This window comes from Saccoglossus kowalevskii, chromosome 9 (assembly GCF_978046115.1).
Source record: "Saccoglossus kowalevskii chromosome 9, keSacKowa6.1, whole genome shotgun sequence".
Classification (NCBI taxonomy): Eukaryota; Metazoa; Hemichordata; class Enteropneusta; family Harrimaniidae; genus Saccoglossus; species Saccoglossus kowalevskii.
In genome coordinates this window covers 17,141,534-17,165,780 of record NC_140649.1, presented here as the reverse complement: position 1 = coordinate 17,165,780, position 24,247 = coordinate 17,141,534, and the positions used below count along the sequence as shown (strand labels likewise).

General features: G+C 34.1%; 1 protein-coding gene across 4 annotated transcripts in view; it reads left to right on the top strand.

The window, feature by feature from the left end:
* LOC100373208 (microtubule-associated serine/threonine-protein kinase 2-like) overlaps positions 1–24,247 on the top strand; it is a 55,164-nt gene that overhangs the window by 6,540 nt on the left and 24,377 nt on the right. For 2 of the 4 annotated variants that reach the window (XM_085503225.1, XM_085503224.1), the window contains exons 2-5: positions 19,003–19,284; positions 21,587–21,616; positions 22,708–22,736; positions 23,239–23,300. In XM_085503225.1, the coding sequence (XP_085359351.1) occupies positions 19,003–19,284; positions 21,587–21,616; positions 22,708–22,736; positions 23,239–23,300 (403 nt within the window). Of the gene's footprint in view, positions 1–5,749; positions 5,956–19,002; positions 19,285–21,586; positions 21,617–22,707; positions 22,737–23,238; positions 23,301–24,247 lie in introns of those variants that run through there. The other 2 variants (XM_085503227.1, XM_085503226.1) reach the window with 2 other exon arrangements.

The window sequence follows — 24,247 nt, the reverse complement described above, 5'->3', positions numbered from 1 at the left end:
TGCTGACGTGCGCATTTTTTATGTGCACATTGCAAGTGTGAGGACTGATATATACGTAGAGTCCATATTCCATGTTTGGGAATATGTGCCATAATGTTATTTTAATGCACTACCCCGGTGCAAGCAGGCTCTGTCAAACATAAACACATGTGGGCATTAACTAAGGTAGGCAACTACTTGCATTTGATGATTTACCGGTAATAGTGATTTAAACTCTGGTCTACGGTCTTGAGTCCGATGCAACAACCACTACCGTATATTACTAGCAACCACATATGCTTATCTTTCAAATACATGTACATATATTGAAAATTTTTGTGTTGTGAATGCTATTGTCGATATTCAGAAATGCATGTTTGAATGTACCACACTGCATTTAATTGGTTAATAACGGTCTTGACCTATTAGGTCACTGTTGCAGGTCAACTCATGCTGGAAAAACAAAGCAAATATCTTTTTGCATGAAGTGTTTGCATGCAATTGGAAACATTCACTTGTGATGAAACTAAGTTAGAATTCTCTTGTGTTTTATAGCAAACAAACAATTGTTTGTACGTTATTATAATCAAACAATGTTTATACAACTCACAAGTTATTCACATGTGAAAAATGCATTTGAGTTAGTTTACGTACTTTTCAAACTCAGAATAACATGTTATTAAATATTTTTTATTACCGACAAAGTTAAAACCACTGCATATTTATCACAAAAAAGTATTTTATTTATCACGTCAATATACTGAAAATTTGTATTTTTTTACCATAAAATATCAACTGTTTGAGACCTCTATTTTAAAACCAAATTCTGGCATTTCATTTATTGCCTGAAATATAATTTAGAATACAAATGGTAAACTATTTTAATTTTTAATGTGGCCTTGTAAAATTCTAATTTGTTCATGAGTTCTGCAGTAAAAACAGCAAGATGGTTCTAAAATACATGATAAAACGATTTTCATAATTTCATATCGAAGCAAAATGGCAAGCATTCAATATTTATATAATGTTTTTCCATTTTCTTTTATGCCTACACAGTATGTCCCTGTATTATTTAGTGTCTTTAGCAAACACTGTGGTTAAAATAAAATTTTATTTGGTTTCTACGTGTCACGTACACGTATACATTCTATTGTACTGTAGCATAACATGGTCAAGTACACCATTGTGATTAGTCACACTGACAGGCACCTTTGTTGTCTACTACGTAATTATCAGAATTTATTAAAAGTGGTGAATATTCATCAATCCATTCTGGTCTAGACATCCTTTCATTATTTTCAATAATACCAATGTTTGCTGTATTAGAAACGCATCTTTAATTAGAAGTACTGGTACACATAAACCCCAAATTGCTTTTATTGTATGTACAGTATATGCTGGATTATTTTATTTTGATCAAGGACACATTATTCATGTAAGTGTTTGCAGACAAATATTTGTTTTATATAGTATTTAATAAAGCAGCACATCACATGGGTATACATGATGTAATAGCGATCAACCATCAACATAGGTTAAGATATTGCACATAAATACTGTGGAATACTTTATTTTCGCTGGAATTGATTTTCGCTGAAAAGGCTTTTTGGGCGTTTTGCTTGGAATTTTTTTTCACTGATTTTTGATGAGTTTAATGTGAAATATAGGAAAAAAAAGTATATTCGCTGGATTTTATTTTCACGGAATCATCCCTTCAGCGAAAATAGCGAAAATAAATTCCAAGCGAAAATAAAGTATTCTACAGTACTCCATACTTGGTCATCACGTTGTTTGCAATATCTTGTGGTATACTAGGCTGGATGGTTTCGCATTAATAATTCAGCATCAATTTTTAATACATTATTATCAAAAATAGATTTTTGATTAAACAAATGCATATATCATGATAATGAATGTAGTTAACGTAAAGAATATATATATTTATTTATAGCTGCAAAATTTTCTGAAATCATGTCAAAATTGAGTTTTTAATCAAAAATTTAATTATCTACATTTGTATATTCAATGTTATGTGATTTTTGTACATGACAAAATACAGCTTACCTAGGGGGTTCGAAATGTTTGATGTGTGCTCAGAAGTATAAAATACTCTGGGTATAAATCTGAAACAAGGAGCTAACCTGTACAACAAAAACAAATTGAGAGTAGGAGTTTTGATTTTGTGAATAATTTTGGATTTGAATTGGTCTATATTGTTTGTAGTTATTTGTAAATTGCTCCTGAAATTTGTTGAATTGGTCAGAGAAAAATAAACTTGTACGCCATATTAGATTTGAAACTAGCGAGGGCTGTGTAATGTAATGGAGCTTTCAAAATAACTTTCTCGTTGGTTGTTGCATTTCTTCCTAGCATATATTGATGCTACATGTAGCGTACATTTTAAGGTCATTGATTATTCAAAAGAATTAACTGTTGTCTTTGTCACCTTAATATCATGCTGTGCTATTTGTGGGATTTAAACTCCCAAGGGCAGCAGAGTTCTTTCAACTGTGAGGTCACTGTGAGATTAATCTTTATGAACTTGATATATCTTTTACGGCCCGAGGTCATGCGACAGAAGCAGTATGACTGAGGACAGCAAATGCCATATCCATAAAGGTTTTATCATATACCTTATTGGTGTAATTACAGATTTACCATGGCATGACCTCAAACACATGACGTATTTATAACGCATTTTGTTTTGAATGATGAAAGCTGGGTGCGCATGATACATGAAATTATTGCCCTGATGTGAGGGCGCACTTCGCTTACGAGGCTGGGCAATATGCGGTACCGGGTATATGATAATCACTGATATCCTAAGAACCACTCATCAGATTTCAATGAACATTGTATAGGTGTTAGTGCATGTCAATTAATTAATTTGCATAATAACTAGCATATCATTAGCTTATTTGTAATTGTTCCACTAATACTCTTCAGTGTTAAATTAACTTAAGTTATGAAATTCACGTCCTGTTATAAGAAAGACGCCCAGGAGCTAAGATTCTTAAGAGTTGGCAAATATAACATTGCTCCAGGTAGCTTCAGTAAAAAACTTAGAAGTTTTCTTTGACTGCGATGGGAAAATGTCCAATAGTGTCAACTCTATATGTAAGGCTGCGTTTTTCGCATTGTATGGAATGGGAAAAATCCGGACTATTTTATCTTGTGAACATACGGAAAATCGCATTTGTAATATTTCAACTCGACTACAACAATTCTCTCCTATATGACATACCACAACATCAACTAGACAGAATTCAATCAGTGCAGAATGCCGCAGCTCGTCCCATCAATCGCTGTAGGAAATCTGACCACATCGCACCACTACTCAAAACTCTTCACTCGTTTCGTGTCGAGTATTGTATGAAGTACAAACTATGTCTTATCACTTTTGAGATTATCCAATGCAAATGTCCGAACTATCTTAAATCCATTGTGACATCATATGAACCACCACGTACTCTCGGGTCATCGGTGAGCAGTCTGCTACAGTGTCAAGATACAATTATTACTAAGAAAACATATGGCTGGCGGGCATTTTCCATTATTGCAACAATTTTATGGAATGATCTTCCTCCGTTCATTACGTTCGTGCTCATCAACAGCTACAACTAGCTTCAGGCTTTTTGTGTGAGTGAATTCAATCTGGCATGGTCTGATCTTGCCAAGTATTACGTTCTTCCTTTTTTGAGCACAATAGATACCAAAGCTAGAATTTTTCAGTTTAAATTACTACATCGAATTCTTTATACAACGGATGATTTATACAGAATGAAGTCGCCCAAAGTTACTGATCCATTGTGTTCCCTGTGTTGCTGCAAAATTGAAACTATAGATCATTTGTTTTATTACTATACACATTCTGGGGCCTTTTGGAGAGCTTTTTATAACCGTTTTTCGAAAAGTGATAATTTCAACAGAACCTCTATCTCTCCAACAAGTAATACTGGTACTGGGCTCCCTAACCATCTTATTATCCTAGAAAAACAATAACTACATCAGTGTAAGATGAAATATAGCAAACCCTCCTTTCCATTATTTCAATTATTAATTCAGCAAACACAACGCATGGAAGAGTACATCGCAAACTGGCAAAATAAAACTTGACAAACATAATGATAAAAGGTTAAATTTAATATAATTACCAATAATACATATATATTATTGAATGAATTGCATCCTTTTCCTTTATTTTTCTTTTGTATTTTCTTTTCATTCAATGTCCCTTCTTGTTTTGTAAACCTTTTTGTATTTAAGTCACCCTTAGATATAATCTACGCTTTGTAACATCAATCTTTGAAAAAAAAAATGTACATGTGTATTGTGGTGAAACATGTTGGTAATAATTCATGTTTTCACTCTCATTCAGAATAGAATAATGTTGGTGATGTGACAATGCGTGCTAGTCTACAGGCTGTTGTCTGTTCTAAATAAGTTTTCTACATGAAATGAAATAAAAATGAAAAAATGATGAAAAGCTTTTTCTTGCAATACATTTTAAATACATGTTGAAGTATAGAAAGTACATTTCTGGTTATCTATTCCCCTGATGCTTGATCAGAATAATGTTCTAATGATGTATGTGGAATTTGAACCTTTTCACCACCGGACTTTCTTGCCTAAATTTTTCTGCACTCTTTTCTTATTATATTCTTCAATATTTCTTGAAAAGAACCCTAATTTTGGAGCCAACAGACAAAGTTTGAGTCAATGTCAGTTTTTACATAAAACATTTGGGTATTTTTGTCTCATACTTTTGAAGGAAAGTGCAGACTATAAATGGGACTGTTTTCTGAATTTGTGGTGAAAAGAGGGAACTGGTGGTGAAAAGGCTAAGTTTGAAGGTGCTACCAGGTTATTTAGAAATTTCTTGAAAGTGCATGTCAAAAAAAAAAAAAAAGCTAAATGAGGATTTTGGCCGATATATTTGACCAAATTGTCAAGAAACAAAGGGAGAAAAACAAAAATAACAGAATGTAAATTAAAAATTGATTAAATTAATTTAAGCGTAAAATAGAGTTCAACCTGTGTTCCAAAAAGAAAAATCTGAGGTGGATGTAATGTTAGAGAACTAAAAACAACACAATTTTGTGATTGATTGAAATTTTAGAAGCCAATAAATTAGGCAAATCTGCTTAGTAATTAGGTGATCAATTTGTGGGAGTTTTAAGAGTAATCTATTAAAAACAAATACAAGATTCATCATTAATATGGGTGGGTGGGGTTATCAGAAACACAAGTATTTGTGTCACCAATCTACATCTAATCATCTGTGCCTCATTATTTATGTAAATCACATGCAAATATGCAATTATTGTTATCAAAACAATGTCAGATTTCATCACTTCTATTTGTATTATGGCTCTGCATTTATAATAAAATAATCAGATATAGGTGTGGATTCTAAGAAATATAAAATATTCATGTATTAATTATTCACTTGCTTTGAATACTTCAATAAAAAAATCCTCCATTGTATTGAATAATACGAATCTTGTTAAAAATAAATAAACAAGATTGAATAATTCACGAAGATGTCCCTATAGTCACCTTATTGGCCTAAATACATGACTTTAAAAGCACTGTCATAAGCAGACATATTGATTGCTAAGGGTTGCCATGGTTACCTACTTTGAGATGTATTTTGTGATTATTATAATGAGTAATGCAATCTTGAATCGGTTGAAGCCATATTCGGAAGGCTCAACTGTTTCCCATCTACTGTAAACACACTTCCTATGTATGTCGTCGAGATGGGAGATCGAGATGACGTTAAAAATTTGATTTAATGGAATCTCAGACATGAATCATCGTTCGAGCTCACACCAGACGAAAGTGTTCATCACCATGTCTGTGTCTGTCTAAACCATTGAATACTGAAATCGACTGCATGCCAGTATGATTCGACCTCCATTACTTGCACGTCGTCGACCTCATGCTCAGATTCCATGTGAAATTAATATCGTGGTAAGTGTCAGTTCTTTCTTCAGATTGAAACCGTAATAAACACCATTGTACAGTTTCAATTCACTTCTTTTGTTTAAATATCCTACTAACTGAACAATTACATTAAATCCCAGTAATTTAGTGCAATAATTCACTATTACTGAAATGGGTAGCATAGTATATTTAATAAGATTTTACTGAAGTGTCTAGACCAATGTTTTTAAAAGGCTATAGTTACTGCTGTTAAAAGAATACAATTTTATGTGTTTATTAGATGTAATTTAAATTTAATTGCAGTCAGAACTGCTAATATATGTATGTTGAATAAATTACTATATATGCAAATTTGCAATCATCAATTTATATATTAACATTTATTTAAATTACCTCTTTATCATGTGTGATAATTTACTGTATTCTATGTCGTAAATACATAACAGCAAGGTCAGTGTCAAAATATATCATTTACTGTATTCTATGTCATAAATACATCACAGCAAGGTTAGTTTCAAATTATATCATTTACTGTATTCTATGTCATAAATACATCACAGCAAGGTTAGTGTCAAATTATATCATTTACTGTATTCTATGGCATAAATACATCACAGCAAGGTTAGTGTCAAATTATATCATTTACTGTATTCTATGGCATAAATACATAACAGCAAGGTTAGTGTCAAATTATATCATTTACTGTATTCTATGTCATAAATACATAACAGCAAGGTTAGTGTCAAATTATATCATTTACTGTATTCTATGGCATAAATACATCACAGCAAGGTTAGTGTCAAATTATATCATTTACTGTATTCTATGGCATAAATACATAATTCAGCAAGGTTAGTGTCAAATTATATCATTTACTGTATTCTATGTCATAAATACATAACAGCAAGGTTAGTGTCAAATTATATCATTTACTGTATTCTATGTCATAAATACATCACAGCAAGGTTAGTGTCAAATTATATCATTTACTGTATTCTATGGCATAAATACATAATTCAGCAAGGTTAGTGTCAAATTATATCATTTACTGTATTCTATGGCATAAATACATCACAGCAAGGTTAGTGTCAAATTATATCATTTACTGTATTCTATGGCATAAATACATCACAGCAAGGTTAGTGTCAAATTATATCATTTACTGTATTCTATGGCATAAATACATCACAGCAAGGTTAGTGTCAAATTATATCATTTACTGTATTCTATGGCATAAATACATAATTCAGCAAGGTTAGTGTCAAATTATATCATTTACTGTATTCTATGTCATAAATACATCACAGCAAGGTTAGTGTCAAATTATATCATTTACTGTATTCTATGTCATAAATACATCACAGCAAGGTTAGTGTCAAATTATATCATTTACTGTATTCTATGGCATAAATACATCACAGCAAGGTTAGTGTCAAATTATATCATTTACTGTATTCTATGGCATAAATACATAATTCAGCAAGGTTAGTGTCAAATTATATCATTTACTGTATTCTATGGCATAAATACATCACAGCAAGGTTAGTGTCAAATTATATCGTTTACTGTATTCTATGTCATAAATACATCACAGCAAGGTTAGTGTCAAATTATATCATTTACTGTATTCTATGGCATAAATACATAATTCAGCAAGGTTAGTGTCAAATTATATCATTTACTGTATTATATGTCATAAATACATCACAGCAAGGTTAGTGTCAAATTATATCATTTACTGTATTATATGTCATAAATACATCACAGCAAGGTTAGTGTCAAATTATATCATTTACTGTATTCTATGGCATAAATACATAATTCAGCAAGGTTAGTGTCAAATTATATCATTTACTGTATTCTATGGCATAAATACATCACAGCAAGGTTAGTGTCAAATTATATCATTTACTGTATTCTATGGCATAAATACATCACAGCAAGGTTAGTGTCAAAGTATATCATTTACTGTATTCTATGTCATAAATACATCACAGCAAGGTTAGTGTCAAATTATATCATTTACTGTATTCTATGGCATAAATACATAACAGCAAGGTTAGTGTCAAATTATATCATTTACTGTATTCTGTGTCATAAATACATCACAGCAAGGTTAGTGTCAAATTATATCATTTACTGTATTCTATGGCATAAATACATCACAGCAAGGTTAGTGTCAAATTATATCATTTACTGTATTCTATGGCATAAATACATCACAGCAAGGTTAGTTTCAAATTATATCATTTACTGTATTCTATGGCATAAATACATCACAGCAAGGTTAGTGTCAAATTATATCGTTTACTGTATTCTATGTCATAAATACATAACAGCAAGGTTAGTGTCAAAGTATATCATTTGCTGTATTCTATGTCATAAATACATCACAGCAAGGTTAGTGTCAAATTATATCATTTACTGTATTCTATGGCATAAATACATAACAGCAAGGTTAGTGTCAAATTATATCATTTACTGTATTCTGTGTCATAAATACATCACAGCAAGGTTAGTGTCAAATTATATCATTTACTGTATTCTGTGTCATAAATACATCACAGCAAGGTTAGTGTCAAATTATATCATTTACTGTATTCTATGTCATAAATACATCACAGCAAGGTTAGTGTCAAATTATATCATTTACTGTATTCTATGTCATAAATACATCACAGCAAGGTTAGTGTCAAATTATATCATTTACTGTATTCTGTGTCATAAATACATCACAGCAAGGTTAGTGTCAAATTATATCATTTACTGTATTCTGTGTCATAAATACATCACAGCAAGGTTAGTGTCAAATTATATCATTTACTGTATTCTATGTCATAAATACATCACAGCAAGGTTAGTGTCAAATTATATCGTTTACTGTATTCTATGTCATAAATACATAACAGCAAGGTTAGTGTCAAAGTATATCATTTACTGTATTCTATGTCATAAATACATAACAGCAAGGTTAGTGTCAAATTATATCATTTACTGTATTCTGTGTCATAAATACATCACAGCAAGGTTAGTGTCAAATTATATCATTTACTGTATTCTGTGTCATAAATACATCACAGCAAGGTTAGTGTCAAATTATATCATTTACTGTATTCTATGTCATAAATACATCACAGCAAGGTTAGTGTCAAATTATATCATTTACTGTATTCTGTGTCATAAATACATCACAGCAAGGTTAGTGTCAAATTATATCATTTACTGTATTCTATGTCATAAATACATCACAGCAAGGTTAGTGTCAAATTATATCATTTACTGTATTCTGTGTCATAAATACATCACAGCAAGGTTAGTGTCAAATTATATCATTTACTGTATTCTGTGTCATAAATACATCACAGCAAGGTTAGTGTCAAATTATATCATTTACTGTATTCTATGTCATAAATACATCACAGCAAGGTTAGTGTCAAATTATATCGTTTACTGTATTCTATGTCATAAATACATAACAGCAAGGTTAGTGTCAAAGTATATCATTTACTGTATTCTATGTCATAAATACATCACAGCAAGGTTAGTGTCAAATTGTATCATTTACTGTATTCTATGGCATAAATACATAACAGCAAGGTTAGTGTCAAATTATATCATTTACTGTATTCTGTGTCATAAATACATCACAGCAAGGTTAGTGTCAAATTATATCATTTACTGTATTCTATGGCATAAATACATCACAGCAAGGTTAGTGTCAAATTATATCATTTACTGTATTCTATGGCATAAATACATAATTCAGCAAGGTTAGTTTCAAATTATATCATTTACTGTATTCTATGTCATAAATACATCACAGCAAGGTTAGTGTCAAATTATATCATTTACTGTATTCTGTGTCATAAATACATCACAGCAAGGTTAGTGTCAAATTATATCATTTACTGTATTTTGTGTCATAAATACATCACAGCAAGGTTAGTGTCAAATTATATCATTTACTGTATTCTGTGTCATAAATACATCACAGCAAGATGCAGTGTACAATACAGGCAATTGTTGGTTAATATTTACTTAATATTCATAGAGATTCTAAATTTTCTGACCGTCTCGGATTTGTGTACCCCCTGGGGGTATTATACTTTTCCTGATGCACTTATAGCACTATTGTGGGAGGACTCAATGGTTGAATTTTCCAAAAGATGCCAAAAACAAAACAAAAAACATTGTAGTTTGACCTTTCCATGGAAAATTTATTAAATTTCTGAGTAATTGACTTAAAATTATTGATCTTTGTCTGGATTATCCTTTGAAATTAGGGAATTCTAAAGGTTTTCACCTTAAAAATCTAATTTATTGTGAATTGTGACAAAAGTTGATGTTGATACACAGAGGGTTGAATATACTTGCTCTCGATCATGTGTATGGTTATACTAAAAACTTCTGCTTCTCAAAAAATCTCTTTAGTTAGTCCCCGCAGTCCGAAAACGGGGACTTATGTTTGGACCTCCGTGTGTCTGTGCGCCCGTGCGTGCGTCCGGACCTATATCTTAGAAATGCCTGGACCAATCACAATCAAACTTCACACATACATCATACATGATATTATACATATGCACGACAATTTGTTTCACGATCTGATTCAAGATGGCCGAATGGCGGCCATTTTTGTGCTAAAAATTCATAAAAATCAAGCATTTCTCGGCTGTTTACAGATGGATTTTGTTCAAACTTGGTATATACATTAGACATTATGGGACCTTGATGCAAATAATTTTGTTTTTCAGATAAGATTCAAAATGGCTGGCGGTCATTTTGTTTTAATGAATGTGGTTCTCGTGCCATATCTCTGACTTGCTTTCACTGATTATGTTCAAATTTTAAATATTTATTATACATCATGTCATAGATAGACAGATATATTGGTTTGACGATCCTATTCAAAATGGCCAAATGGTGGCCTCTTTTGTGCTAAAAAATCATCTAATATCAAGCATTTATGTATGGATTTCGTTCAAACTTGGTACACTTATTAGGGACGACGTCAAAAGATCGATGTCGGATAAAATACTTATTTCCTTTAGTTTGGGGGTGGGGGGTTTTGACCTCAAAAAGTTTCCATCCTACAAAAACGATTTTATTTTTTAATGAAGTCAAAAAAATCTTGGAGTATTTGTAGTTTTTAGCTCCGCTGTCGACTTTGTCGAGCGGAGCTTATCATATGAGTGATTGTCCGTCGTCGTCGTCCGTGTCAATGTTTTACTTTTTCGACTTCTTCTTGAAAACTACAAGCCTGAATGCTTTGATACTTGGTGTATATGTACCTTGGGTAGACCTCTCTTAGGTTTGTTCATTTCATGTTGATATCTTCAATTCTCTAATTTTGGTGAATATTTTTGTCAATTTTGGTAAAAAGTGATATTTTCGACTTCTTGTTAAAAACCGCAAGTGCAATTGCTTTGATATTACATATATAGTTACTATATGTGGACCTCTCTCAGATTTGTTCATTTTGTAATGATATCTTTAATTCTCTAATTTTGGTGAATATTTTTGTCATTTTTGGTAAAAAGTGATATTTTCGACTTCTTGTTAAAAACCGCAAGAGCAATTGCTTTGATATTACATATATAGGTGCTACATGTAGACCTCTCTCAGATTTGTTCATTTTGTGATGATATCTTCAATTCTCTAATTTTGGTGAATATTTTTGTAATTTTTGGTAAAAAGTGATATTTTCGACTTCTTGTTAAAAACCACAAGTCCGATTGCTTTGATATTACATATATAGGTACTACATGTGGACCTCTCTCAGATTTGTTCATTTTGTGATGATGTCTTCAATTCTCTAATTTTCGTGAATATTTTTGTCATTTTTGGTAAAAAGTGATATTTTGGACTTCTTGTTAAAAACCAAAAGTTCAATTGCTTTGATATTACATATATAGATACTACATGTAGACCTTTCTCAGATTTGTTCATTTCGTGATGATATCTTCAATTCTCTAATTTTGGTGAATATTTTAGTCATTTTTGGTAGAAAGTGATATTTTCGACTTCTTGTTAAAAACTGCAAGTCCGATTGCTTTGATACTATACATATTGTTCATTTTCTGATGATGTCTTCAGTTCTTTAATTGAAATGTGCATTTCTAACAGCGGAGCTATCTCAGCCGATAGGCTGCTTGTTTTTTTTTCTATCCAATCATGGACAGAAATAACCGAAAAGGAAAAAAACAACAGAAAAATGGTTTGGTTCGAGTGTAAATCTGCATCAAATGAGGTGCATTTGTAAAATCTTTTTACACCCACCCGACAACCAACTGCTATGCTATACTACTGTCCAATTATCAATTTGTATTTAATGGTGAATGTAGTCTGACGCCATGACCAATATTTATCAATTAAGTTTCAGTGTGGGGGGGGGGGGGATTTGGAGAAAACTAAAGGAATTAAGTTTTTTATCCTACATTGATCTTTTGACGTCGTCCCTTAGACATTACAGGTTCCTGATGCACATCATTTATTTTTCAGATCGGATTCAAAATGGCTGTCTGGTGGCCATTTTGTTTTAGTGAATGGGCTTCTAGACCCATATCTCTGACTTGTTTTGACTAATTATGTTCAAATTTTAAATATTCATTATACATCATGTCAAGCATTTCTGGCATTTATGGATGGATTTCATTTAAACTTGGTACATACATTATACATTACGGGTTCCTGATGCACGTCATTTTATTTTTCAGATTGGATTCAAAATGGCTGACTGGCGGGCTTTTTGTTTTAATGATTGGGCTTCTAGAGCCATACAGTACTGAACAGTTCTCGCGGAAGCTTTGGCTTCACTTCAGCTTCACCTTCGCTTCAGCATCGCATCATTATGGCATTGTTATGGCTTCAGCATCGCTTCAATGTCGCGCCATTAAAAAGTTAGGCGATTATCGCTTCGCTTCATTGTGGCCTCATTATGGCGACAATGTGGCCTCATTATGGCGACAATGTGGCATCAGCATCGCTTCATTCAAACAAAGAAGTTTAGTAACCGTGTATAGATGTTGAACAACCGTCAAAAGTTCAAATACTTTTTGTTTTAACTATCTATAATTATATGCACGCAATCTGACCCTTTGACCTAGATTTGGCTGGGATTGAATATTTTATTTTAGACAATATTCCGACGTGACGCACTGCTACAAAATGTATTCAACTGAAGTACAACATGGTTGTCTGGGTTTCTTTTCCTGATTGTGTTGAGTTTACGATTTGTATAATTATTGTTGTTTCCCCCCAAGCAGAAGACAAGCCGAAGGACCATGAAGCTAAATAGAATTCCCACGCATGGATGTGGACTGAGTGAAAGAAAATATTTCTAAGGCTAAAATAAAAATGACCTACTATTACACCTCTTTGTGTATTTGTCAATTTTGTATATATTTGGTATGACCGTATGATCGTAAATACCTAGAAAAATCTTGTCTTTCGTTAATAATTTCATTTGTTTGAAATGTCTACCGACCGTAATTTGTTTCTCCAAACGGTCCCGACGTCCGTCATTCAACACAATCAGCATTTATTTATTGCAATTCATGGGGATCATGTCCCGTAATTTGCGGGCTGTACAACCAAATAATTAAACAAGTACTATTTTTTTTTTTTTTGTTTTACCTCGCAAAACTACAACAGATCGTAGAGTTATCGCGGTTAAATAGTCGCCTTGAAATCGATGGAACTTCAACTACAAGTATCGATTTCTCAACTTGAAATAAAAAAATCGAAGAGCATCGGGGGATATATTATTAACCAGTCTTACGAATCGCTAGCTTTATTTTATTCGAATTTATAAAATTCACGAGTTTTCGACATTTGTTGGCAACTTCCGCGCTAAAATGGTTGAAAATGTGGGTGTGGTTTTCTCGCAAAGTTTTGTTGATAATACGGACTTATATGGTTCCGTGACCCAGGTCGTGCTCCGATCAGGTGACTCTCAGCCAATCAATGATGTTGTAACAAAACATATTTAACGCAAATTGAAGGGTCGTCGTACCATCCAATCTCCATCGTCGATTCACAAAGTTTTTTTTGTGCTGTGACAAGTTTCGCAATTATTCACTGAAAAACATCGGTATATTTTGACAAACGGATGGGATTTTACCTCAGTTCAAAAAAAAGAAAAAAAAAAAAAAAAAAAAAACAGGGCTGAGTTTGGAAATAAGGTAAACCAGACTGGGGTCGATGATTTTCAGTATCGAAGGATTTCCGTGTGAATCATGATTTTCAAATTGTTCATCGGCTGGTGACCAAATATTTACGGCCACACTAAATGGACACGTTTTTTTTCTGAAGCCCAAACAAAATATTTCTGCATGTCAAGTGCTATTCGATTTTTTACAGAGCATGTGGCTCGTTTTCATTCGAAAATATGTTTGTGAGAATACTTTTAAAGTACGTATAGATCAAGCTCAGATCACTGATCGTGACTTAATTTTGAGAATTGGTTGTCAAATTTTACCAGACCGACGCCACCACAACCATCCAATCGTATGTTGGAAATGTACGCACTTGTTTTGGAACTTTGTATCAAGATGACTGGCGACGATGCCGACGCACCAGGCGGCGTACGTGTGTGTTGCATGTTTTAGTAGTCCGGGCATGGGGTCGGACTCGGCTAAAACTAAACGAAACACAGAAAAATACCACCGAAATGAGGAATCTGAATCTGCTCTTCTAGCAGCAAATAAAATGAGCGAAAAAAGGTAAATTTTATAACAAGAACAGTTTCACTTCGTATACAGCAAATTGCATCGTGTGATTTGAATTTATCACGATTTTCCTTCCAGTCAATATGAAACTCGTCACCTTGCCGATTGTAATGTACTAAGTTTTTGGTGCCCAATACTCGCAACACTAAAATAATTAAACAAGATATCTTTTTAAAATGTCATTTTACTTTTGATCATATTATTTTATTCGCCTTGAATTTCAAATCGAATACATATCGAACTTCTGTACATGTTTTTGTCTACTGCCCTTCTGCGTGCAAATGATGAGGTCATACTCATGTCACAATACTTTGAAGCTGATGCCATGTTGATGCCATGAGACTGCGAAGCTGAGGCCACGATGATGCCACAAAATAGCGAGGCGAACACAGCTTCAATTTTCAATGACGCAAAGCTGATGCCACAATGATGCGATGCTGAGGCGACAATGAAGCCATGCGTAGGCGACAATGATGCCACAAAAGCCAAAGCTTCCGCGAGAACTGTACTGTATCTCTTAAATGCTTTGACTGATTATGTTCAAATTTTATATATTTGTTATACATCATGTTATATATATATAACCTAATATATATATATATATATATATATATATATATATATATATATATACAGACCCGCCAGAAAGTATTTACGCACCACACTACAGGCAGCTACTACCTACGATATCATACAATAAAATAAACTCAATAACGGTTTGAATAAATATATTTATATATCTAATAAAATATGCGTTTTTACACACAATAAAAACAACAAAATTGTCATTGTCATGCAGGATTGAATAAAAACGGCAGTCTGAACGAAACAGTGAAAAAACGTTCGAATTCTCTATGGAGAATACCGTGTAAACGCAAGCTCATGAATATTCATGAAGACATAGAACGCGGCGATTGTCAATAATGCGTGTGTCCACCTCTTCGCTGGATGACTTCTCTGAGCCGTTTTGGCATGGTATCGACGAGTTTCCGACACATGTTCACTTGGAACTGTCCCCAAGCTTCCATTATACTCGCGTATAAATCCTCGATGTTAGCAACTGGTCGGGAATGCACCTCTAAATCGATCAACTCCCAGAGGTTCTCAATGGGATTCAAATCTGGAGACTGTGCAGGCCAATTCAAAGTGGTAAAGTTGTCGAAAAAATATCCGTACTCTTGTGGATTATTTAGAAAATCCCTCACTGCCAATGCTGTGTGAACGGGGGCATTATCCTGTTGGAAATGAAAATTGGGTCCAACGAGTCTTAGTGCCGACGGTATCATTTCGTTTTGCAGGATATCCAAATATTTCCATTGGTTCATGGTCGTCGGTACACGGACCAGCGACCCTAAGCCGGTAGCCGAAAAACATCCCCACACCATGACGCTACCACCACCAAATTTTATTGTAGGTTTAATGCATTTCAGCTCGTACTCTTCACCTGGACTCCGACGTACAAATAATCTTCCACGGCTACGAAACACCGTAAACTTTGATTCGTCCGACCAGATAACTTGAGCCCACTGCGCCGGAGTCCAGTCGATGTGTTGTCTGGCAAATTGCAACCGCGCTGCGATGTGTCGAGGTTGTAGTTTAGGTTTCTTTTTTGCAACACAGCCGCGAAGATTACCATCCTTATATAGTCTTGATTTTATAGTGCTCAAACTCAATCTTTTCCCAGTGAGTTGATTAAAATTGGCACGCAAATCACGGGCGGTGTGAAACCGATTCGCTAAACTAGACCTGATGAGTAGCCGGTCTTCGCGTTGCGTTGTACGCCTTGGTCGACCTGATCGACGACGATTGCCCATACTACCCCGCAGACGAAGTTTTCGCAGGTTGAAACGTATGGAGCCTTCAGAAATTCCCAGTCTTCTTGCAATTTCCCTATTAGACACTCCTTCTGTATACAGTGCTTCAATGTTCCCTTTAGTAAATTCTGACAATTCCCTAACTTTCGGCATGGCTCAATGTTTGTAAATAAAAATTACGTATCTGACACTATGACCTCGATAGGAATATTTATGAACTACAACTGACAGGTATTCCCGCCCAGAAGCGCGTGTTGAAATAATTTCAGCTTCCCAAGTGGTTCAAATTTGCATGAGAAAGGACACGACTATCGCATATGTTTTATGGCGCGAAGTTTTAATGAGATGCAAATGATATGCAAATGAGCGCGCTCCCATAGAGTTAACCATGGCGATTTTCGCTCACTGAAAAAACGTCTACATACAAAAAAACTAAACACAAATCAACCATTTTATTTTGACTAAAATGCACTAGTTCTTAAATTTAGTATATTTTAAAGTCAACACATCATGTTACCCGGAATTGTTATTTTTAGTTACGAAAACGATCAAATGACAGGTGCGTAAATACTTTCTGGCGGGTCTGTATATATATATATATATATATATATATATACATGTATTCAAAATGGCTGATTTTGAATGCTGTTCCAGAGCAATATCTCTCAATATGGACAAGTACTTGTTTGACGATCAGATACAAATGTCAATAATTTTAATGTTAACAAATCATGTTACTGACATGGTTATATTCCAGCTATATTACTATAAACAAAACTATATATCTTAAATTTGATAACTAACGGTGACTGTGCCATGCATGGCTTGTTTTTGTTTAAAACTGATTTTCCAGGCTGCTCACAGAGTGTATACCATGCTTGTGATGAATTTAAGGTCATAAGGTATAGGGGGGGGGGGGGGTAAAATACCCATTGTGTTGTCAGTATGGCATTTCTAGTCTTTCTCATTTAGTGTCTCATTATATTGTAATGCTAGATTAATAACCAGTAAAAAATCTTGATCAAGTTCAATTCTGAAGATATGAGTAAAAATCTGGCTTTAAAATGTCAGTTGGCTGAGAATATGGTCTGCTGTTCTAACCTAATGACCTAATTTGAATAATTATTAAGTAACAAATTTTAAGCCTTCTCACCAATTTCTTGGGAACTACATGTACGTAACAGGTTTCAATGCAACTACATAGATGCTCTGGGATAATGTGTTTACCTGATTAGTTTTTACTTGGAATACATGCATATTAATGACTGAATTTACATATTATTTAGCCAATTTAAAGCATTTTGGCTTGTTTCTCAATCCACTTAGACCCCCCCCCCCATTTCTGCTAGCAGTTTTTGAATTCAGAATTTGTATATGTATATGTATGCTATATAAAAGATGTAATGGTCATAGACACGGTTAGTTCGGCTGAACATTTTTTTATTTTTCTCATCATTTGATAATTTTTCACTGAACCATATAATCATGTTGTTCTGTTAAAGATAAAAATTATATTATTATAAATTTCTTCTTATATTGGGTAAACTACGTCATAAGGTTATTACAATAAAGTATGTACTCAGGCGGTACAGGGTTGCATCAACTTGTGCTATACGTCAGTGGATATGCTTTCCATTCCGCCTTCATCTGATTTGTTGCGGTATTCTCCTGATAACATCATAACAACAAATAATAATATATTTCAAAGAGGAAGAGTGATCATACTTCTTCATCCGTAAAATATAGAAACCCAAAATATGAAAACTGTAGTACTGGATATACATGACTTGATTTCATATTTCTGGCGTTTATGATTATTGCATTATGGAGAGTGTAAAAATGGATTTTGTGATACTCGTTGATCATTATTATTTGCAACACGGGAATACATTAAAACACAGCAATCATTGTGCATCGCACATTTCAAATTAGACGTGTGTTGCGTATACCACATGGGATTCGTCACGCCATGGTGCAGCTTTATGCTTTCAGTCAGAGTGACTATCGAATATCCGCTGAAATGAGTGTCCTCTAGGACTCTTCAAGATGACAGCCACACAAACAAAATTGTTTACATTGATCATCTGTGCACCAGTGTTCCTTCTAACAGGAAGAATTTTGTATGTATCTTTAGTTAAAATAAAATCCTCTAGAAATCGAGTTGGGTATGGCAGCTTGTTGATTGGGCAGAGAGGTCTTCAAGAAAAAAACACACAATCAGATTACATGATTACGGGTACTTCTGAAGACACAAACAAATATGTTGTAGTCCCTAGTTGATTTTTTTGTATCAAATTTCATAATTAAAGTGAGTTATTTTTATCGAGTCAATGACGCAAACGAGCATGAGCATAAGTAGTTGAATCATGAAAAAAAAAAAAAAATGTGATTGATGCGTCATAATGACATTGAGGCTGCATTGCTATGAGCAATAGATTGATTACGAGAATATATTGAAATATAATATCATCTGAGTCTGCAAAGTTATAATTTATATGATGGAAAATTTACACAAATATTATTTTTGATTCCAGAGTGATTATGATGACCACCAGCAACAACAGCAAGCACCACTGTCAGCAATTAATCCAATCAAACCACCTGGCAGCGACTTTGTATTTTCACTTCCTCGCAATTTCAAGTTAAATCGACAACTATCAGAGGACACCAGATTGGCAAGACGTGGTAGTCTAGGTGCAGCTTATTCTGCACATCATCTCTCAGTCAGTACCAGTCATGGCAGTGGTGAAACATCAAATTTGTTGCGTATGCGTCAAATGCTTGGCCAATCAGCACCTTCGTTGTCAGCCAGCATGGTAAGTACATAAACTATCTCATCAAAGTAAAGATACAATATTCATTACCATGGTTGATGTGTTTATATTTTCAACTTGTTCTACACTGTCTATTGCAACCACTTGCTCTACACTGTCTATTGCAACAACTTGTTCTACACTGTCTATTGCAACAACTTGTTCTACACTGTCTATTGCAACAACTTGCTCTACACTGTCTATTGCAACAACTTGCTCTACACTGTCTATTGCAACAACTTGCTCTACACTTTCTATTGCAACAACTTGCTCTACACTGTCTATTGCAACAGCTTGCTCTACACTGTCTATTGCAACAACTTGCTCTACACTGTCTATTGCAACAACTTGCTCTACACTTTCTATTGCAACAACTTGCTCTACACTGTCTATTGCAACAGCTTGCTCTACACTGTCTATTGCAACAACTTGCTCTACACTGTCTATTGCAACAACTTGCTCTACACTGTCTATTGCAACAACTTGCTCTACACTGTCTATTGCAACAACTTGTTCTACACTGTCTATTGCAACAACTTGCTCTACATTGTCTAATGCAACAACTTGCTCTACACTGTCTATTGCAACAACTTGCTCTACACTGTCTATTGCAACAACTTGCTCTACACTGTCTATTGCAACAACTTGTTCTACACTGTCTATTGCAACAACTTGTTCTACATTGTCTATTGCAACAACTTGTTCTACACTGTCTAATGCAACAACTTGCTCTACACTGTCTATTGCAACAACTTGCTCTACACTGTCTATTGCAACAACTTGCTCTACACTGTCTAATGCAACAACTTGCTCTACACTGTCTATTGCAACAACTTGCTCTACATTGTCTATTGCAACAACTTGCTCTACATTGTCTAATGCAACAACTTGCTCTACACTGTCTATTGCAACAACTTGCTCTACACTGTCTATTGCAACAACTTGCTCTACACTGTCTATTGCAACAACTTGTTCTACACTGTCTAATGCAACAACTTGCTCTACACTGTCTATTGCAACAACTTGTTCTACATTGTCTATTGCAACAACTTGCTCTACATTGTCTATTGCAACAACTTGTTCTACACTGTCTATTGCAACAACTTGCTCTACACTGTCTATTGCAACAACTTGCTCTACACTGTCTATTGCAACAACTTGCTCTACATTGTCTAATGCAACAACTTGCTCTACACTGTCTATTGCAACAACTTGCTCTACATTGTCTAATGCAACAACTTGCTCTACACTGTCTATTGCAACAACTTGCTCTACATTGTCTAATGCAACAACTTGCTCTACACTGTCTATTGCAACAACTTGCTCTACACTGTCTATTGCAACAGCTTGCTCTACACTGTCTATTGCAACAACTTGCTCTACACTGTCTATTGCAACAACTTGCTCTACACTGTCTATTGCAACAACTTGCTCTACACTGTCTATTGCAACAGCTTGCTCTACACTGTCTATTGCAACAACTTGCTCTACACTGTCTATTGCAACAACTTGTTCTACACTGTCTATTGCAACAACTTGCTCTACACTGTCTATTGCAACAACTTGCTCTACACTGTCTATTGCAACAACTTGCTCTACACTTTCTATTACAACTTGTTCTACACTGTCTATTGCAACAACTTGTTCTACACTGTCTATTGCAACAACTTGATCTACACTGTCTATTGCAACAACTTGCTCTACACTGTCTATTGCAACAACTTGCTCTACACTGTTTATTGCAACAGCTTGCTCTACACTGTCTATTGCAACAACTTGCTCTACACTTTCTATTGCAACAACTTGCTCTACACTTTCTATTGCAACAACTTGCTCTACACTGTTTATTGCAACAACTTGCTCTACACTGTCTATTGCAACAACTTGCTCTACACTGTCTATTGCTACAATTACCTCTTCTACACTGTCTACTGCTACAACTACCTCCTCTACACTGTCTACTGCTACAACTACCTCCTCTACACTGTCTACTGCTACAACTACCTCCTCTACACTGTCTACTGCTACAACTACCTCCTCTACACTGTCTACTGCTACAACTCCCCCTCTACACTGTCTATTTCTAAAACATCCTCTAATGTCTATTTTGGTTGTCTGTTGATATAACTGTTGTCATACTGCTTCAACCTCTATACTGTCTACATATTTGTGTTTTTACTAATTAGTTGTAGCATGCACGCCATTGTATAATTATTACATTGCTAACTCTGCATTGCTAACACTTGCATAATTATTTTTCACCCACCATTATCCTGCCTACCACAACCACCACGACCATCTCCAGCCCTTGACAAAGACGTTTGGTATCATGCAGGTATTATTTTTAATGAATCAATTGTGTTCCATTTTAAGTCCCGATAATATAAAGCATCTAGCAGTGTATCAGATTTAGTTCTTCATTAGCAAAGTTAGTTCTAAGCTACAATATGGGTCTATAGTTATATATACATGCACACACTGTGAAATGCTTAATTAATTAATTTTCACGGCTAGTAATTTTTGCAATTTCATTATTTTAATGGCATATGTAATGAAAAAATTTCGTAAAAGTTGATGACTCCCCATGACATCAGACTCCAGAGAAATTTTCACTGCGAACATTTTTATCTCATGAAATTTTTAATAGTTTTCAATATGTTGATGCAACTTGTATTGGGTTTTGTTAAAATGTTGTTAAATGTCTAATGTTATGTATACCGTAGTAAGAGGGCTCAGAAAAAAAATTAAAATATTTCTGGTCATTTGTTTCTTTAATTAAATGTAGCATTCACTAAATGTGTATTTTTACTTTCATTTTAAAAGTGCCATTAGAATTGTTTGTAATTTGTTTTCCCAAACAATTCTCTGACAAAACCTTAACAAAAAACATGTGACTTGATTGATTCTTGTGGTTAGACACATTATTTTTTTTCTGGGCCTAACAGTTGTATTTACTAATGATTTGAAGTAAAATTCAAAGGATTTGCATGAAAGAAATTATTGCAGTAGACAATCAACTTTAATTGCAACACAGTAGTACATTAGGATTTCCCGAAAGGTTGTTGAGCTAACGTAATTTGTCCCAAAAGTATGACATCACTACAGTGTGTAAACGTGGTATTTATCATTTAAACATTAGTTTATTCAAATGACATACTATTACTAAGTATCAAAAAAAAAAAAAAAAAAAAATTTCTCAACTGTTTGTTTTTTATTGTAAAAGCACATAAAAACATGTTTACAGTCATCACTTTGTGTCTGTCAACATTGTTTTCCAATGTGAAGTCGTCTTGTGTGTGTAAAACTTCAAATTATAGTTTTAGTTGCCATAGTATTAGTCAAAAAATGATGACTTGTATTTTTGATGTGGTTTGTTTTAATTTGTCTCTGATATTCACAATCACTGTTTTGATTTGTTCTCCACAGAAAGAACTAAGTATATCACGCCGTGGCAGGTAAGACATTTTTACTTATCGTTTTTTTCATTTTGAAAATGGCTGGAGAGTGACAAATAAGAGTATTGAGGCGTAATATCGGAGTGAATTCTACATGTTTAATAAGAAAATAATTTAGCATGTGTAAAATAAAACAAGCAATGCAGGTTTTGTTAGCTCTCCTTGATGAAAGTTCGGGTGAGCGAATCGATAGGAAGTTGTTTGTTGATTGCAGAGAATATGAATTGTATAAATTCTTTGACCAACAAAGTGATCTTTTGTCACCTTGAAAAATTTTTGTATATTCGAAAAAAAAAGAATAATCACCACAAGCAGTAGGTAATGAAAAATTATGTATGAAATGATAGAGATAGGATAAAAATGGGGAAACTAATTTTGTGCCATCATTTTGGCTTGAAGATTTATGGTTGTCAAAAACTTGCATGATTCATAATCATATTACATGTACATATATGATTTTTTTGCTTTCTATAAACTTATTTGTTTGAACAAATCTTTTCAGTTGTAGAGGAAGAAAAGGTGCTTCTCCAACCTTACCAAGATCACATTCGCCAAACTCCCACGGTAAGTGATTGATTCACCATTAGTGTACTTCACCATTTATCTGGTGTACGGGACAAAATGCCAATAGTAGCTACAGTATTTGCTCCTTTAATAGCACATGTACTTGCATCAATTTTTGGTGTGTGCATGCTTCTAATAGAGTAGGTACAGTATAGAGATTACAATGTCATTCGTATTACCGTACTTGACTGTGTTAGTTCCCAGGGTCCTCGACTCATAAAACCAGGATTTTTTAGGGTTGGGTGCTTACCCGAGCACCCCCCTCGGAAAATAGTGCAACTGACAATTTTAATTCACCAATTTTAATTGTGACAGATTGAGGGGTATATTACGTCTTTGAGGGAAAATAATATTACGAAATTAGGTGCGTCGTCATTGACTATTACCAATGAAGGAACAGAAATGGTCAAATATGTACATTTTATTACAATATTAATTACATACCACCCGAATTTAGGAGATTTAAAATATTTGAGTCTGTTGGAACAGAGTCAAAGTCAAAATCTTCATCATTATCGCCACTGACGAACGTGTCGGATCGTACGCAAACACTCGATAAAAAGCACTTTCCGCCATGATGTATTTGCATTTGACCTGCATTAACGCCCTTTGACCCAATGGGTCAAGTCTGTTATTATCCAATCAAAATGCTGTGTTGTACTGACGCAATTCTTCAGAAATTCCCGAAGATTTTCGGGTAACGCAATGTGGAAGTGAACTATCGATGTCGAAGTATGATCTGTTGGAATTGATTACGGCGAATAAACGACATGGTTTTTTAAAAAAAATGGTAACTAGCAATTTTTATCGGTGAACTGAATACGGCATGAAATCTTTACTGCATTTTACTTTTATTAACAGGTTATTGTTTACGCACGGTTACTGTGGTCTACGCATTCACAACATATTCACGGCAGTCGATATCCATGCTGTGTCATGATATAAAA